This window comes from Vicugna pacos, chromosome 13, assembly GCF_048564905.1.
Source record: "Vicugna pacos chromosome 13, VicPac4, whole genome shotgun sequence".
In the NCBI taxonomy this organism is placed as follows: Eukaryota; Metazoa; Chordata; class Mammalia; order Artiodactyla; family Camelidae; genus Vicugna; species Vicugna pacos.
In genome coordinates, this window is record NC_132999.1 from 59,914,638 (window position 1) to 59,929,987 (window position 15,350).

General features: G+C 43.1%; 1 protein-coding gene across 2 annotated transcripts in view; it reads left to right on the forward strand.

Moving 5' to 3' along the window:
* Positions 1–15,350, forward strand: part of MTOR (mechanistic target of rapamycin kinase) — a 116,198-nt gene that overhangs the window by 11,932 nt on the left and 88,916 nt on the right. For both annotated transcript variants that reach the window (XM_006196647.4, XM_072975402.1), the window contains exons 9-19: positions 967–1,153; positions 2,114–2,242; positions 2,887–3,131; positions 4,197–4,412; positions 4,756–4,961; positions 7,682–7,804; positions 8,454–8,543; positions 8,644–8,736; positions 9,436–9,570; positions 9,807–9,936; positions 11,298–11,548. In XM_006196647.4, coding sequence (XP_006196709.2) covers positions 967–1,153; positions 2,114–2,242; positions 2,887–3,131; positions 4,197–4,412; positions 4,756–4,961; positions 7,682–7,804; positions 8,454–8,543; positions 8,644–8,736; positions 9,436–9,570; positions 9,807–9,936; positions 11,298–11,548 — 1,805 coding nt within the window. The remainder of the gene's footprint in view (positions 1–966; positions 1,154–2,113; positions 2,243–2,886; positions 3,132–4,196; positions 4,413–4,755; positions 4,962–7,681; positions 7,805–8,453; positions 8,544–8,643; positions 8,737–9,435; positions 9,571–9,806; positions 9,937–11,297; positions 11,549–15,350) is intronic.

The window sequence follows — 15,350 nt, forward strand, 5'->3', positions numbered from 1 at the left end:
TCTGCAAAGGCCCAGTTTTCCTCATCAGGGCACTCTGATTTGAGGGTTGTATCACCTTGGTCTTCTGTTTTCAGCCCCAACATGCTTCAGCGGCATTAGACGAGGAGCTCTGAGGCAAGACGTTTCTCTTTAGAGTAAAGGCAGTGATGTGTATGTGCTGTTTGGGAGTCTAGTTCACTGTCTCCTAATGTTGTCCTGGCGGCGCTCAGCATCCCTGACTTTCTACTGGGTGTGTGGTCTAGCCTTGTCTGCTGCTGTGTACGTGCTGCTGGCACACAGACTTGAGGCCAGCAAGATGGAAGAGAAAAAGAAGAGAGACAAGAATCAGGAAGTTCCAGCCTTCTGAGGAGTAATAACACTTTAGCTTAAATTGCCCAAGAATTGCCTACCCATGCACAATGCCTTATGTAAACTTAATGAAAATACACATGTGGCTTTCCAAATTACAGACTAAATCTTATTCTATTAAATATAACTGTAACGGAAGTCTCTAGGTAATAGCAAAGTGATTTCTAGGCCTAAGCCGATTGGAATGGCCTGTTTATTGCAAACAGTTTTCAATATTACTTTAAATTTCAATGTAATTTTAAATAGTTTAGATGATCCTCTCTTTGTTTCTAACGAAGATTTACTACATATTTCTTAAATAAGAGTATGTGATCTTTCCCTCAAAATATAACACTAATGGGGACAATTATGCGATATTGCAGTTTTGGAGACCCTTTTAAGTTTTTTTTAATTAAAGAAAAAAGCATCTTATACTTCTAATAATTCTAAAAGCTGTATCAGAGGAGTGATTATCAGGCATAAGACTTTGGTTAGTACATCTCCTAAAGTCTTCTTAATATCTTTCCAACAGGCTTTTAAAATTTATTCTTAAATTTAAGTGTTTTATAAGAATGCTGACCTTTGGTATATCGACCAGCCCTCACCTTGAGCCATACACTTTGTTGTTTCTGTGCTCAGATACCCAGTACTTCCAAGATACCATGAACCATGTCCTAAGCTGTGTCAAGAAGGAGAAGGAACGTACAGCAGCCTTTCAGGCCCTGGGGCTACTCTCTGTGGCCGTGAGGTCTGAGTTTAAGGTCTATTTACCTCGTGTGCTGGACATCATCCGAGCAGCCCTGCCCCCTAAGGATTTTGCCCACAAGTAAGCATCTCTGTTTATGATTTCATCTCCCACTCCGTTTGCTTGGAGAGGAAGGATGCTCCATCCCAATTTCCGTGGAGCTTAAGTCCATTCTTCGCATCACTAACCCCCAGGGTACAGCAGATCGTTTAATGAATAGCCCTTCCTCAGTTGAATTCCAGCCTTTTCCAAATGAAATGACATAGATAGAAGTATCTGGGGAGGTTGAATACCTGTGAACGTGTTAACAACCAATGCTTACTTACTGGGAATATCCTAGTCTTCCTCTTTTCTCTGGCTTTCAAAGGTCTCTTATTTTGATATACGTCTAAAATGAGGATTCCTAGACTGGAACTGAGGGGACCTAATGGTCACCTTTTTCCTTATCACTAAAGTTGGATACATTATTCTACCTCTTGAAACCTCCCAGTGAATAAAATACGAGAAAGACCTTCACACCCTGTAAGGTGGTGAGGCTAGGGTCTCTTCTCTAAGTCTAGGGGGTGAGTGTTGATTAGAATTATCTTTATAGCTCCCTGTGTTAGTAGCAAGAATTGCTGTAGTGAATTAATAAGCCTCGCCTATTTCAAGCCCAGCGTTCTCATCATAGGGAGAATTTCTTTCCATATGACGACTGTGCCCTGCACTCTTGGTCCCTGGTGTGCACGTTGTTCACTTTGCTTCCTAAATAGGTACCTTGGCTAGCTCCACACTAACCTCTGTGGTGCTTTTTATGCAAATTCTGAAAAGGGGCCCCTTCCACAAGACACTTTACTGCCATCTGCTGGCATTTGTTTTAAGTATACAAATCTACAGTGGCTGCAGTTTGGTGGGCCCCCTAGAATTGTGCAGTAGAGAACCTGTACATCCACTTGTCGTGGCCCTGCCTGGGTAACCTGCCCTCCTTGCCCCAGGGTGATTTTGAGGTAGGGCATCACAAACTGTCACTATGTCTAAACTAGCCACTCTGATTCTCTGCAGGAGACAGAAAGCAATGCAGGTGGATGCCACTGTGTTCACCTGCATCAGCATGCTGGCCCGAGCAATGGGGCCAGGCATCCAGCAGGACATCAAGGAGCTGCTGGAGCCCATGCTGGCAGTGGGACTGAGGTGAGTGTCAGGAACCTGAGCTTTCCCCGCCTCAAGTAGCATGAGGCCTGAGCCCCAGAAGTGGGACTGTGTTGAAAGAGCGAGGCATGGCTACTTGCACATTCAACTGGATAGGTCAGATAGCTCACACTAAACACATAGGCTAGTTTCCAATCCAAGTTTCATCACTAGCCAGCTGTGTGATCTGAAAAGTGGGTACAGTCTCAACTCCTTTGGTCTGGGTTTGTCATGGGGATCAAGTGACAGAGTTGATGAAATAGCCACTCAGCACAGTGCCTTGTATAGAAGTGCCGTTAGTATTTGTGGCTGTTGTTTATCTTATTAGGCATATTGCTTAAGCTCCCTACGCTTCAGCTCTCTTCATCTATAAAATAAGGACAGTGCTCTCAATCTGCTTCCCAGATTGTTTATTGAGACTTGGTCTTCTGTAGTGGCTGAATTATATTAAGCAAGTTCTCCCACGACAAAACCCAGAAAATCATAGACTGTTTTGAAATCTGGGACCAGGCCAAGAGAGTTTAGGATGTATATTTTATTTTATAATATCCTTTCTGCTTTGAAGATGAGGCAGTGATGGGGCCCGATTTCCTTGCTGGACAGAGCGAACGTCTTATATCATGTGTGACTGGTTTCCTTCCCCTCAGCCCTGCCCTCACAGCTGTGCTGTATGACCTGAGCCGTCAGATTCCACAGCTGAAAAAGGACATCCAGGATGGGCTCTTGAAGATGCTGTCCCTGGTCCTTATGCACAAACCCCTCCGGCACCCAGGCATGCCCAAGGGCCTGGCCCATCAGCTGGCGTCCCCTGGCCTCACAACCCTCCCTGAGGCCAGCGACGTGGGCAGCATTACTCTTGCCCTCCGAACTCTTGGCAGTTTTGAATTTGAAGGTAAGAAATTGCAGTGACTCTCGCCAAGATAGTGATGCTGGGAACCTTGAGGAAAGAATGAGGGTGCCTAGAATTCCTGGATCTTGTCTGGGTTCCTGGAGACAGGGTAGCTGATTCTGCAGCAGCTCATCCTTCCTATATTTTTTCCATATATTGTTAATTCCCACTGTTTGTTTCTTTGCCCCATACCAAGAGAAAGAAGTCGGGCAGATGGTGTTCAGGAAAAGTATGCACTGATCCAGGAAACTAATCCTGCAGAGATAGTTGCCCCTCACCTTCTCACCACCTGTGGCCGAGGTGGTAGTTAATGCTTTAAAATGTTTAAGCGGGGGTTTGGGGGTATTTTCATTCCTATAATGGTATGATTTCCAAGAGTGCTGTACTGTGTAGTTCAGTTTGGAATTCTAAGCTGCAGATAAACCCACGTTAATGCCCTAAGGAGATATATTTCAGGAGAGAAAAATGGATACTTTTGAAATTTAGGATTGAGTGGGTGGTATTGGCAAAGACTACAGGGAAACAAACAAGTACAAAAAGCCTAAACGTGCTGTCTGAATACTTACAGCATCTGTGGTTTCACTTGCAGCTCCTCCACTTACATTGATTAACACCCAAGATAATTTATTTCTAATGAATAGAAAGCAGCTATGTTTAAACCCAGCCTACATCAAACTCTTTTTGGTATTTAAATCTGGGAACTAAAATAGACAAGGTAAATTTGATCAAAAATTAGTTTCCTCTCTGGGAATATAAAGGATTGGGTCAGAGTAAAACAAAATAATTTATTCTTTGAAGGAAATAGAGAAAGGACTAGTATGGAGGCAGGGAGGGAAAGCCTTCTTTATGTCTCCCACCTCCTCCTCCACCTCCCTTCTGCCTTCCTGCTGATTGGAAACTCATTTGTTACCTTTTTAAGAGAAGAATTCTGGGTCAGAATCTTGCTGATCAGTATCTTGTTGAAAATTGAATCTTTAGCCATGAAATGGAAAATGCAGCTGGTGAGTTGCAGACCTGCTATCCAGAGCAGCAGCGTTGATTTTGTTTTCTCTTTGCCTCTGTCTCCAGGCCACTCTCTGACCCAGTTTGTCCGCCACTGTGCGGATCATTTCCTGAACAGCGAGCACAAGGAGATCCGCATGGAAGCCGCCCGCACCTGCTCCCGCCTGCTCACGCCCTCCGTGCACCTCATCAGCGGCCATGCCCACGTGGTTAGCCAGACCGCAGTGCAAGTGGTGGCAGATGTGCTCAGCAAACTGCTCGTGGTGGGGATAACAGATCCTGGTAAAGTTTGAGATGGTGAAGTTTGAGGCTAGGGAAGTTCAGGTGCTTGGAGCAGTTGAAAGTAGCTGGTTTCATTGCAGGGCCTCCAGAGACCTTCAGCCTCAACAGGCTGATGTCCAGCTCTTTTTCTCAAGGCGTTAGGCTTGGCTTCGCCAGCCTATTGGTGTAAAACAATCGGCCTTAAATTCTATTACCTTTGCTCCTGTGAGTAGAGAAAAGAATGACAGTTTAGGCAAGAGAAGGGTATCTGGCATCCTCTCCCCAGGCTGATGGCAGAAACTGGGAAAGGGCTGGAGGGATGAGAGCAGTGAGGAGATGTTTAGAGGCTCAATTGCTCTTGCAGACCCTGACATCCGCTACTGTGTCTTGGCATCCCTGGATGAGCGCTTTGATGCACACCTGGCCCAGGCAGAGAATTTGCAGGCCCTGTTTGTAGCCCTGAATGACCAGGTGTTTGAGATCCGGGAGCTGGCCATCTGCACCGTGGGCCGGCTCAGCAGCATGAACCCAGCCTTCGTCATGCCCTTCCTGCGCAAGATGCTCATCCAGGTAAGGATGTGACTGTCACACCCAGAGGCAGCAGGGAAGGGATCTCCTCGTGAGCACTGTTTGGGGAAAGAGAGTTGAGGGCGAGGAAAGGGGAGAAGGATTGAGATACCTGGTAAAAGCCACACTTGCCTCCAAGTGTCCACCTGTTTCCCCAGCTTGGTAATTGCAGTTCTCGTGCTTGACCCCTCATCAGCCTCTTGTCAGTGTGACTCCAGGGTGCCTCTTAGTCCCTGGCTGGCCTCTCACGCAGCTCTTCCTTATTCCTGGCAAGTCAGCAGCAATTCCATTTCTTGTCCCCTTCACTGTGTCTGTTGTAGGTGGTGTCAGTTTCCCAGCATCTCTCTGTCCTTCCACTCTCCTAATTTTTTTTTTTAAGCAGAGAAAGGTTTATTGCAGGGCCAAGCAAGGAGAACAGGTGGCTCATGCCCAAAAAATCCCTGGAACCCTCTGAAGGGTTTCAGCTGAGCCTTTTTAAAGGCTACGTGAGGAAGAGGCGTCCTGGGGTGTGTGATCATCTGTGCACATTCTCAGATTGGTTGCTAGTGATCAGTCGTTAGGCACCAGCAGGTCTGGAGTGGGTGGGGTACATGCTCATGATCAAGTGGTTAATTTCCTGCATTTGGTGGTGGTTTTTAGCTTCTGGAAAATCTCAGGAAGTATGCATGAGGTACTGTTATCTCAGCACTTCAGAAAGGAGTTTCCTGCTGATGCCAGGTCAAGCACAGAGGCCAGGTATGGGAATGGTTCCAACATGGTTTCTCATCAGCATTGCCCCTGGTCTGTGGTCCCTGGCTCTCGTTCTTAATGTGAGATGCCAAGCCAAGTCCCTTGGTAGATGCATTGCTGCTAGATCTAGTAGGATTTCCAGTTCCTGCTGAAACCTGCCTCCCAGTTTCTGTCTTCACCCACCCAGGGAAGTTCTCTAGCCTTCTTGTGAGCAGTCAGTTCTTGCATCGAGTTATTTTCATCCACCTCTTCTGGGTCTCGGTGTGCCTCACCCAGTCACTTCCTGTCCCCCCGCTCCACCCGTTCCCACCTTGCCCTCTGTTTCATGACACTCCCCATGGTTTCTTTTGAAATAAACACTTTCACAACATATAAAGAACTTAAATATAGAAAATTACTATATGTAACTTTCACCTTAGAGAAAATGTCATTTATTCACAGTCCATCCTAATTAAAGTGACTGTAAATTATGCCATCAACAAATTAGAAGATTATACTTACGTTGGCACTTGTGTTTTTAGTCTAATGATTTATTCTTTAATGGCTGGCCTGTGTTAGGAATGCCTATCTTTAAGTCTTTTTTAAATAATTAGGGTTTTGGAGGGTGGGTATAGCTCAATGGTAGAACACATGCTTAACATGCACAGAGTCCTGGGTTCAAGCCCCAGTACCTCCATTAATAAGTAAGTAAAAAATTTTTTAAATAAAAATAAATAAATAAGGTTTTAGGAAGGAAAAGGAATCAGGCCATCTTATTTTTCTGATATTGAAAAATGTGAAGCATCATTGAATGAATTTACCACATACTGAGCTTAGCCCTTGAAACTCCAAAATTTTACATAATTTTTCTTGTTCTTAAACTTTGATACAGATTTCCCCAAGTTGAATTGTACATTTTCATGCCTTGGTCAGGACAGTACCTAAATGTGCTTTGGCCTTTTCTCAGTGTCTTGATCATCAGGGTGGGCACTGGGTATTGTTCTTAGGGTGCAGCAGTGCTCTTCGGCTCTGGACTGAATTTGGGGTTCTTTAATTTGGCCCTACAAGGTCCCAGAGAATTGTGCTCTCCTCACTGGTACCCATTTCCTCCCAGACAGCCATCTCTTATTGCAGTTATTGGTCTGTGCTTAGCATCGCTCTCCATCCTCTCTTGCTGCTGTCTGCTGTGACCAGAGGAAAACAGGCTGCCAAGGGGATTCAGGAAATCAGAATTATTAAATCAGTAATCTAAAACAAAATATAACATTAAATTGGAGACTCTTCCTCTGGGTAGCTGAGTTAACATGAGCTTTGTTTCTCACTTTCTGACCATTCAGAGATTTCCTTCTGGCACTTTCAGCTCCTTAGAAGTCTATGTCAAGTTGTTTATGTCTGTGTCACCAGGAGCATAACATGCTGATTTGCTGGTGTTTTAAGCATGTTGGTTAGATCAAACAGGTTATCTCTGTTCATTAAGGTCCAAGGAGATTCTATTGATATGATTACTAACTCCGGATTTATCTGGAGGTGCCTGAAACCACTATTGAGTGTTAATATTTCTTTCAACATAGCTGTTCTGACTGTCCTTTGATTCCTTTGTCATTATTTATAGGCACTCACAGTGATTTGCTTTCTGGACAAAGATTTTTCTTGCAGGGAGCCCTTCCTTCATTCTTTATCTTTGCAAAACCCTGCTTATAGTGAGCCCTTTGCTTTTCTGTCTTCCATGATGGTCTACACTGTTAAAAGCTGTGCTTTGCAGAGGACTGTGGTTCTTTGGAGTGCTGTGACAGAAGGAGAAAGGGCTGGTTTTGAACAGTTTTTCTTCCCATCACTGCTGTATCCAAGACGGCCCTGTGAGCTGCAGAGATGGCCTTTGCTTGTGGAGTATCTCACAGCTACTCAATCTACAGTGGAGTTCTGGTTCCTTCCCCTAGTTCCCTGCCACATTCTCCCTTTAGAAACACATTTGCTCTCAAATTTCCTCCGCCATAGTGAGCCTTTCTTCCCTACAGATTCTGACAGAGCTGGAGCACAGCGGCATTGGAAGAATCAAGGAACAGAGCGCCCGCATGCTGGGGCACCTGGTCTCCAATGCCCCCCGACTCATCCGCCCCTACATGGAGCCAATTCTGAAGGTAATTTGTGACAGACAGAGACTAGTGCTTTCTCTCCAGGTTGTCTTATGTCAGCTCATTTGGGGTGGTGGGAGTATGTCAGTGCTCACTGGTAAGCTAAATAAAGTAGATAATTTCTTTGGTCCCAGACTCAGGGACAAGGGCCACATCAAGCATCCTCAGTTAAAGAGGACCAGGAATCTCACCAACTGCAGGAAAGGGCTCTCCTTACGAGAGATGATATTTCAAGCACATCATCAAATGTACTTGGAAAGGAGAAGTAAGCCGAGAGCAGCAAAAAAGAGTTCCACCCAAATGAAGAAAAAAATGAGCTTTAAAATCGGAAACAACCTCCAAATCTAAATATGTCAGAGTCATGTGAAGTCTTTCATAACTTACGTAAATCTGAGTGAGAGAGCACACAGATACAGCGTGGAGAAGGCGGGGGAAGTGTTGGTAAATCATGGCACTTCCCAGCTCTCATATGTCAGGCTTGTGTGCAGTATGGAGAGGGGTTTGAGAATCCACATTCCAAAGGAGTCCTGGATTCATAAAGCCTGGAAGGAATTTATCTGTGACTAAGATGGTCTCTTGGGTATATTTTATTTATGTGAAAAAAGGTTTCTGGTAGACTAACCAGCATTCATTTTCTCATGCCTTCTTCCCGTAGGCTTTGATTTTGAAACTGAAAGATCCAGATCCTGATCCAAACCCAGGTGTGATCAATAATGTCTTGGCTACAATAGGAGAGTTGGCTCAGGTAGGGGGACAGCTTTTCCATAGGACCTCTGAGGAAGGCAGAATACTTCTTAATGCCATAATTTCCGATCTTAATTGCCACCCTCTTTTTCATCTTGTAGGTTAGTGGCCTAGAAATGAGGAAATGGGTTGATGAACTTTTTATTATCATCATGGACATGCTCCAGGACTCCTCTCTGTTGGCCAAAAGGCAGGTGGGTACACTGCTTCCTGACTAAGCAGGACAAGCCCCAAGCAGCCAGGGACCTTGTCTCTCTCAGTCACCTCAGTGCCAGTAGTGCCCAGCACATAGTAGATGCTCAGAAATATTTGTTGACTGAGTAAAAAGAAGAAAGCTTTGGAAAAATTTTACCTATCATCCTGACCCAGAGTCACTTTCAGTCTCAGGGCTGACCAGTGCCATTTCCTCTGGACAAAAAGAACTGCAGATCATCTGTCAGAGCCCCAGCTCCTAAAGGGAAAAAGAAAGCCTTGGCCTCTGGCTGTGGAGGCAGGTGGAGCTTCAGCTCACGCCCGCCATCCCCCAGCCCTGGCTTCACTTTGATCATGGAGGTCAGTCATTAGGTGACTAGACCAAAGTAAGAACAGTCATAATTCCCTTTTCACTCAGACTTCTCCTGTCAGTCATCCAGGGTATAGAAGGGCTGTATACTCCCCCTGAGGAAGGTGGGACTGTTCTTTGCCTTTGATCCAGTGATTGCTGTATTGGTTTGTAGCCTTGATTTTGTGTCCCAGCTCTCAGAATCTCAGTTTACGGTTAGTGCTTTTACTGGAAATTCTTTTCTTGTAATAGCCTCTAACACTTCATAACAACCATTTACTGAAGAGTACAAAGTATGCTTTCCTTTCTCCCTCCCTGGTTCTACAAACTAAGTGACCTTTTGCCTGTCCAGGTGGCTCTGTGGACCCTGGGACAGCTGGTGGCCAGCACTGGCTATGTGGTGGAGCCCTACAGGAAGTACCCCACGTTGCTTGAGGTGCTACTGAACTTCCTGAAGACTGAGCAGAACCAGGGGACACGGCGAGAGGTGGGGAACATGCAGACTTGATCTTTAAAGCCTTTGCTGGGAGAACGGGGCGGGTTGGGGAGACGTTTGAGGCGTTAACGTGCTCAGTATTGATGAGGCTTCCTGTCCCTCTCCATTTTGGTCACGTGGCTGGTTGTGGCGTAAGAATTACGGAACATGAGAGGAATATCCCTGAAAGCTATTGTAGTCAGGTGCTGTGGTGAATGTTTTCTTTTCCCCTCCACTTTCCCACCCAGGCGATCCGTGTGTTAGGGCTTTTGGGGGCCCTGGATCCCTACAAGCACAAAGTCAACATCGGCATGATCGACCAGTCCCGGGACGCTTCTGCTGTCAGCCTGTCAGAATCCAAGTCAAGTCAGGATTCCTGTAAGTCCAGGGGAACCGTGAGAGGCTTGCCAAGTTCCTGCCCCACGGAGCCCTCACCAGCCGTGTTCAGAGAGAGCCTTGGGCTGGATGACTGTGAAGTTAGCGCACACGGGCTCACCCCAGAACGTCTGAATGGAGCATCAGTGGTTTCCTCTTGAGTCACAGCAGGGGCTGCTTCGAGGTGTATCCAGAGTCTTCCCCTCTGTCTGGGTTCTTTGTTAAGGGTCAGCAGGCTGTGTCTCTGCTCACTTCCTGTGCTTTTGAGGGAGATGGGAATTATCACCCCATCACCTTTGTTCATCTGATCTTCTTTGTTAGGGCTTCTTTGATGTTTTCTATTCCCACAGCACCCAAGGAGAAATAGGGTAGAATTATTCTCCCTATTTTAATTGATAGGGAACTCTGACACAAGGCTCAGAGGGCAGAGAAAAACTAGTAGCAGTCAGAATCCTGGGCTTTTTTTCCCCTCTAGTGGTCTGGCCCTGGAGTCCCCGTGCCTTAGATGAGAACCAGAGAGACTGGGCAGGGCATGGGATGCAGGCGGGTTGTCCATCAGGGCAGGCTTATGTCTGAAAGTGTAGAAGTTCAACAGCGGCTCTCCCAGCTAGTCCAGCAAAGTGTTATTTTGCCAAAATAAAATAATTTGTTTCTAAATGCTGGATGGGATGATACTGCCTCCAGTCTGTCCTTCTGTATATTAGAGAAGTGTGCCTGTGATGTCCTGCCAGAACCACTGCTGTCAAAGCAGAGCCTGGGCCATGTCCCTCAGGTGTTCCTCCGTCCTCAGCGGTGCCAATCATCCAGTCTCTTGGATGTTCTAGTTCTTAGCCTCCCTATCACACCATTTAACCTCCCCCCACCCTCCCCCATTCTCCCCACCCTCCCTGCCCTCCCCCACCCCCAGTCCTTGGGATCCTTGTTGTTCAGGTCATGTAGCATTTGTTGCTAACATGTCTGAATTCCCTAGGGGACCAAGCAGCTGCTGAACAGATGTTCGCCTAATTTAATCCCCTTTGTTTTCATTTGGGGGAGTAATTATTTTTATTGATGGTTTTAGCTACAAAGTTGTGAACTGGAATAGTAAGAAGCTAAAGTAAACATAACAATTTAAAGAAAACCCCTCATTTACTGTTTTATGCTTTTGTAGTTTGGATGATAGACAAGCCGAAAACTGTCCTTGATGATGAGAGCCTATTCACTGGCTCCTAATATGCCCTGTATTCCCAGTGTGATTAGGATGTAGCGGGGAGAAAGAGGTGAATGCTAATGACTGTCGGGAGGCTTTTGGTTTGTTGTTAACATGCTCTGTATAAAGTCAGAGTCACGTATAGCTCACAGTCCTCACCGTTGTTTGGTCCTAGCTGACTACAGCACCAGTGAGATGCTGGTCAACATGGGGAACCTGCCTCTGGACGAGTTTTACCCGGCCGTGTCCATGGTGGCCCTGATGCGGATCTTCCGAGACCAGTCCCTCTGTCACCATCACACCATGGTCGTTCAGGCCATCACCTTCATCTTCAAGTCCCTGGGGCTCAAGTGTGTGCAGTTCCTGCCCCAGGTCATGCCCACGTTCCTGAATGTCATTCGCGTTTGTGACGGGGCCATCCGGGAAGTAAGTGGCTACAACCCCAACCCTGGCCCCTCCCTCCTCTGTGCCACACGTGCACCAAAGAGCCATCTCTGCCTCGACTTCCTAATGATGTGCTCTGCTTGCAGTTAAACACTTTGATCTCCCACTGTGGATTGGGTGCCTCTGTGGAAACACAACTCTCACCCAGATTTGGGTGACATGGCAATCAACGTGTTAAGCTTAATGCCTTTCCTCCCCCTGAGCTTCTAACACCTAAGTGTTCAGGTTTAATTAGCTCGGCCCAGTTTCCTGTTTTATCCTTCAAAATGGATAAAAGATGAGTGGCCTGGGGGAGGGACAGCACTGTTATTCTCAGTAATCTTGAGCTCAGTCCAGTTCTCTGGTGCAATGTCCCACAGTGGATTTCTAGTTTTGCTTCTTCATGCTTAAAGTCAAACATTTATGGTGGGAATACTACAGAAGTGAAGTTGCATACTTCTTACGGGATCTCATATCAGTTTGTCCCATTATTGTTGGTCCTAAGTTTGAGCACATGGTTAGGCTGGCATCTGTCAGCTCTCTCCATTGTAAAGTTACCTTTTTTCCTTAGTCATTAAGTAATCTGTGGAGTGATGCTTTGAGACTGTGTGACTGTCCTATTCCCCAGCTACCTTTTACCTGATGGTTTCAGCCTCCATGGATGATTCTTGGCTGAATCAGTTATCACACTGATAGCAAAGACCTTCCAGTTCTGTCATTCCTTCTACTTTTAATAGCTGGCATCTTTCTGTAAAGAAAAATTTCCCCCTTTTCCACCCTCTTTTTCTCTCTTGCTCTCTTTTTTTAATTTCTCTAAACCAGAGAATAGGCAAAGTGGTTCTGTGATGACCACACCTGTACCACTGCCAAATACCAGCGACCCTACTGACTAGAGTTCAAGCTGGCTTTGCAGGTCCTGCTGTCCTTAGCATATATTCCACAAGGGTGTGCAGTCAGCATTTAAAAGATACTTGAATTAATTATTTTTCCCTTTATGATTGTATATTCAATTTGAAGTACCTTTAGAGAAGATGGTATCTGTTTTAGAAAGTATGTGTTCTAGCTGTGCACCTGCAGTATAGAAGTGCAGTTTATTTTTACATAATCAACCTTATTGAATTCCTACTAATTCTGATAATTTGCCTGTCAGTTTTCCCAGGTTTTCACTCTAGATAATCATAGTCTTCATAAAGAAAAAAACAATTTTGGCTTTTTTGTCTTAGTCTGTAAAACAGTTGTTACTTTTCCTTACTGCATTCCTAGGACTTTCACTACAGTATTAATTAGACTCTGTGATGGTGGAAACCTTTAATCTTGTTCCTGATTGTAATGGAACTGCTGTTAAGAATTCATTACTAAGTATGATGTTTGCTGTAGATTTTTGATAGATAGCTTTTTAAAGGTTATAAATTTCCCTTATGGTCTTAATTTGCTAAAGAGTTTCTATCATGAATGGGTATTAGATTTATCAAATGCCTTTTCTTTATCTCTTAAAAGGATGATTTGGTTTTTCTCTTTTAATATGTTGACATATTGAATTACAGTGATATATGTTCTAATGTTGAAACATCCTTGAATTCTTGTGTTAAAACCATCTTGTTATGTTGCATTTTTTTAAGTACGTTGATTTTTATATCTAAAATTTAATTTAGAATTTTTACATCTGTGTTCCTGAGTGGAATTGGCCTGTAATGTTCTTTTAACTTCAGGTTCAAAGATCTTCTGTTTCTCGAGAGTTTTAGTCACATTTTTCTTTTTATCTAAATAGTAAAATCTATTGGCATGACCTTGTTCACTATTCTTTTATATTTTCATTTCTTGCTGGAGATCTGTCATAGTACTTTTCTTTTTCAAAGAAGCAGCCTTACCACTGTTGATCTTCTCTCTTGTATCTTTGTTTTCTGTTTTATTAATCTGCTCCGTATTAGTACTTTCTTCCAGTTTTTTTCTTTTTTTGCTTCTTAAAACAATTCTTACTTGAATATTGGCTCATTGATTATCAATCTTTCTTTTTGTCTAAATGTAATCTGTTAAGGCTGTAAATTTAACCCCAAGTATAGTTTAGCTGCATTCCAAAGCTTTTTGAAACTTTTTTGAGATGAAATTTACATGCCATAAAACTTACCCTTTGTAAGTGTAAAACCCAGTGATTTTTAGTGTATTTATAGAGTTGTACAACCATCGCTACACTCTAACTTGAGAAAATTCTCATCACCCCAGAAAGAAATCTCCTGCCCATCTGCAGTTGTTTCCTAGGCAACCACTAATCTACTTTCTGTCTCGAGAGGTTTACCTTTTCTGGACATTTTGTGGAATTGGAAGTATACATGGTTTAATGTGTCTGGCTCCTTTCACTTAATATAATACTTTTGAGGTTCATCCATGTTGTAACGTGTCAATATGTTCATTTTTATTGCTGAATAATTAGTACTTTCATTAGTGTTTAGAAATATGTGTTTTTTAATGTTATGATTACTTCTTTCATCACTGAGTTATTTAGAATTGGTATTTTAATTTGCAAACATGGAATTTGAAATTTCTTTTTTGGATACAGGTTTCTAACTTAATTACCTTGGGTTTATGACTCTGATAATCTGCTGAAACTGCCTTAATAGTCTAATGCTTGATCTATTTTGGGAAATATTTCCTCTGTGCTAGGGAGTAAGGTGTATTTGCTAAAGATATGCACAGAGTTTTACATATGTCATTATATTTGAATTTATTATTGTTTTCAAATCTTTTGTATCTTTGTTAATTTTTGTTTGCTTACAATCTATCAATTATTGAGAGAAGTGAGATAAAAATCCCCTTTTACAATGATGGGTTTATTAACGTCTCATAGTTTAGTCAGTTCTGCTTTCTATATTTTGGAGGTTATTAGATGCATACACATTTTAAATCATCATATCTTCCTGGTAAATTGAATCTTTTGTCATTTTATAATGACCCTTTTTATCTTTAATAATTCCTTAAAATTTATTTTGCTTAATGTTAATACAGTTTTACCAGCTTTTTTTGGAGATGTATGTCTTTTCTTATCCTTTTACTTTTGACTGTCTTGTGACTTTCTGCTTTAGATAGGTATCTCATAGCAATACATATAATAATATAGATGAATTGTCTTTTAGTGCTAATTTGAAAATCTTTATCTTTTAATTAGTGCATTCAGTTCAATTACGTTTATTGTGATTGCTGATATATTGAGGTTTATTTCCACTGTCTTACTTTGTGCTTTATTTTTGTCCTACTTAATCTGTTTATTTTCTTTCATTTCTGTCTTTTTTGGGCTTGATTGAGCTTTCATTTTATCTTTTGCCCTCTACTCATTGGCCACCTTTAATTTCATTAAACATTTTGTAATGAAATCATAAAAAGTAGACAACTTATATTAAAGTCTCATACTCATCAACAACTGTAAGTATTTTATCAGTTTGATTTCATCTTATTACCTCCCCCACCCAAACACACACACATGCACACGCACGCACACACACACACACACACACACACTTTTTTTCTGGGACGTTTTAAAGCAAATTCCAGATAACATTATTTCACCATTGAATACTTTTTTCCCCATATAACCACAGTTATGACACCTACAGAATTAACGATAATTCTTTAATATAATCTAATACCACTCCTTCTTCAAATGTCCGTGTGTGTCTTAAAAATTTATTTTGGTTTATTCAAATCAGAATCCAGATAAAATGGCAGTTGGTTGATATGTTTAATTCTCTTTCTCTTCTTTTCCTTTTTCCTCTACTTTTTTTCTTTTCATGCCATGTATTTGTGGAAGAAACCA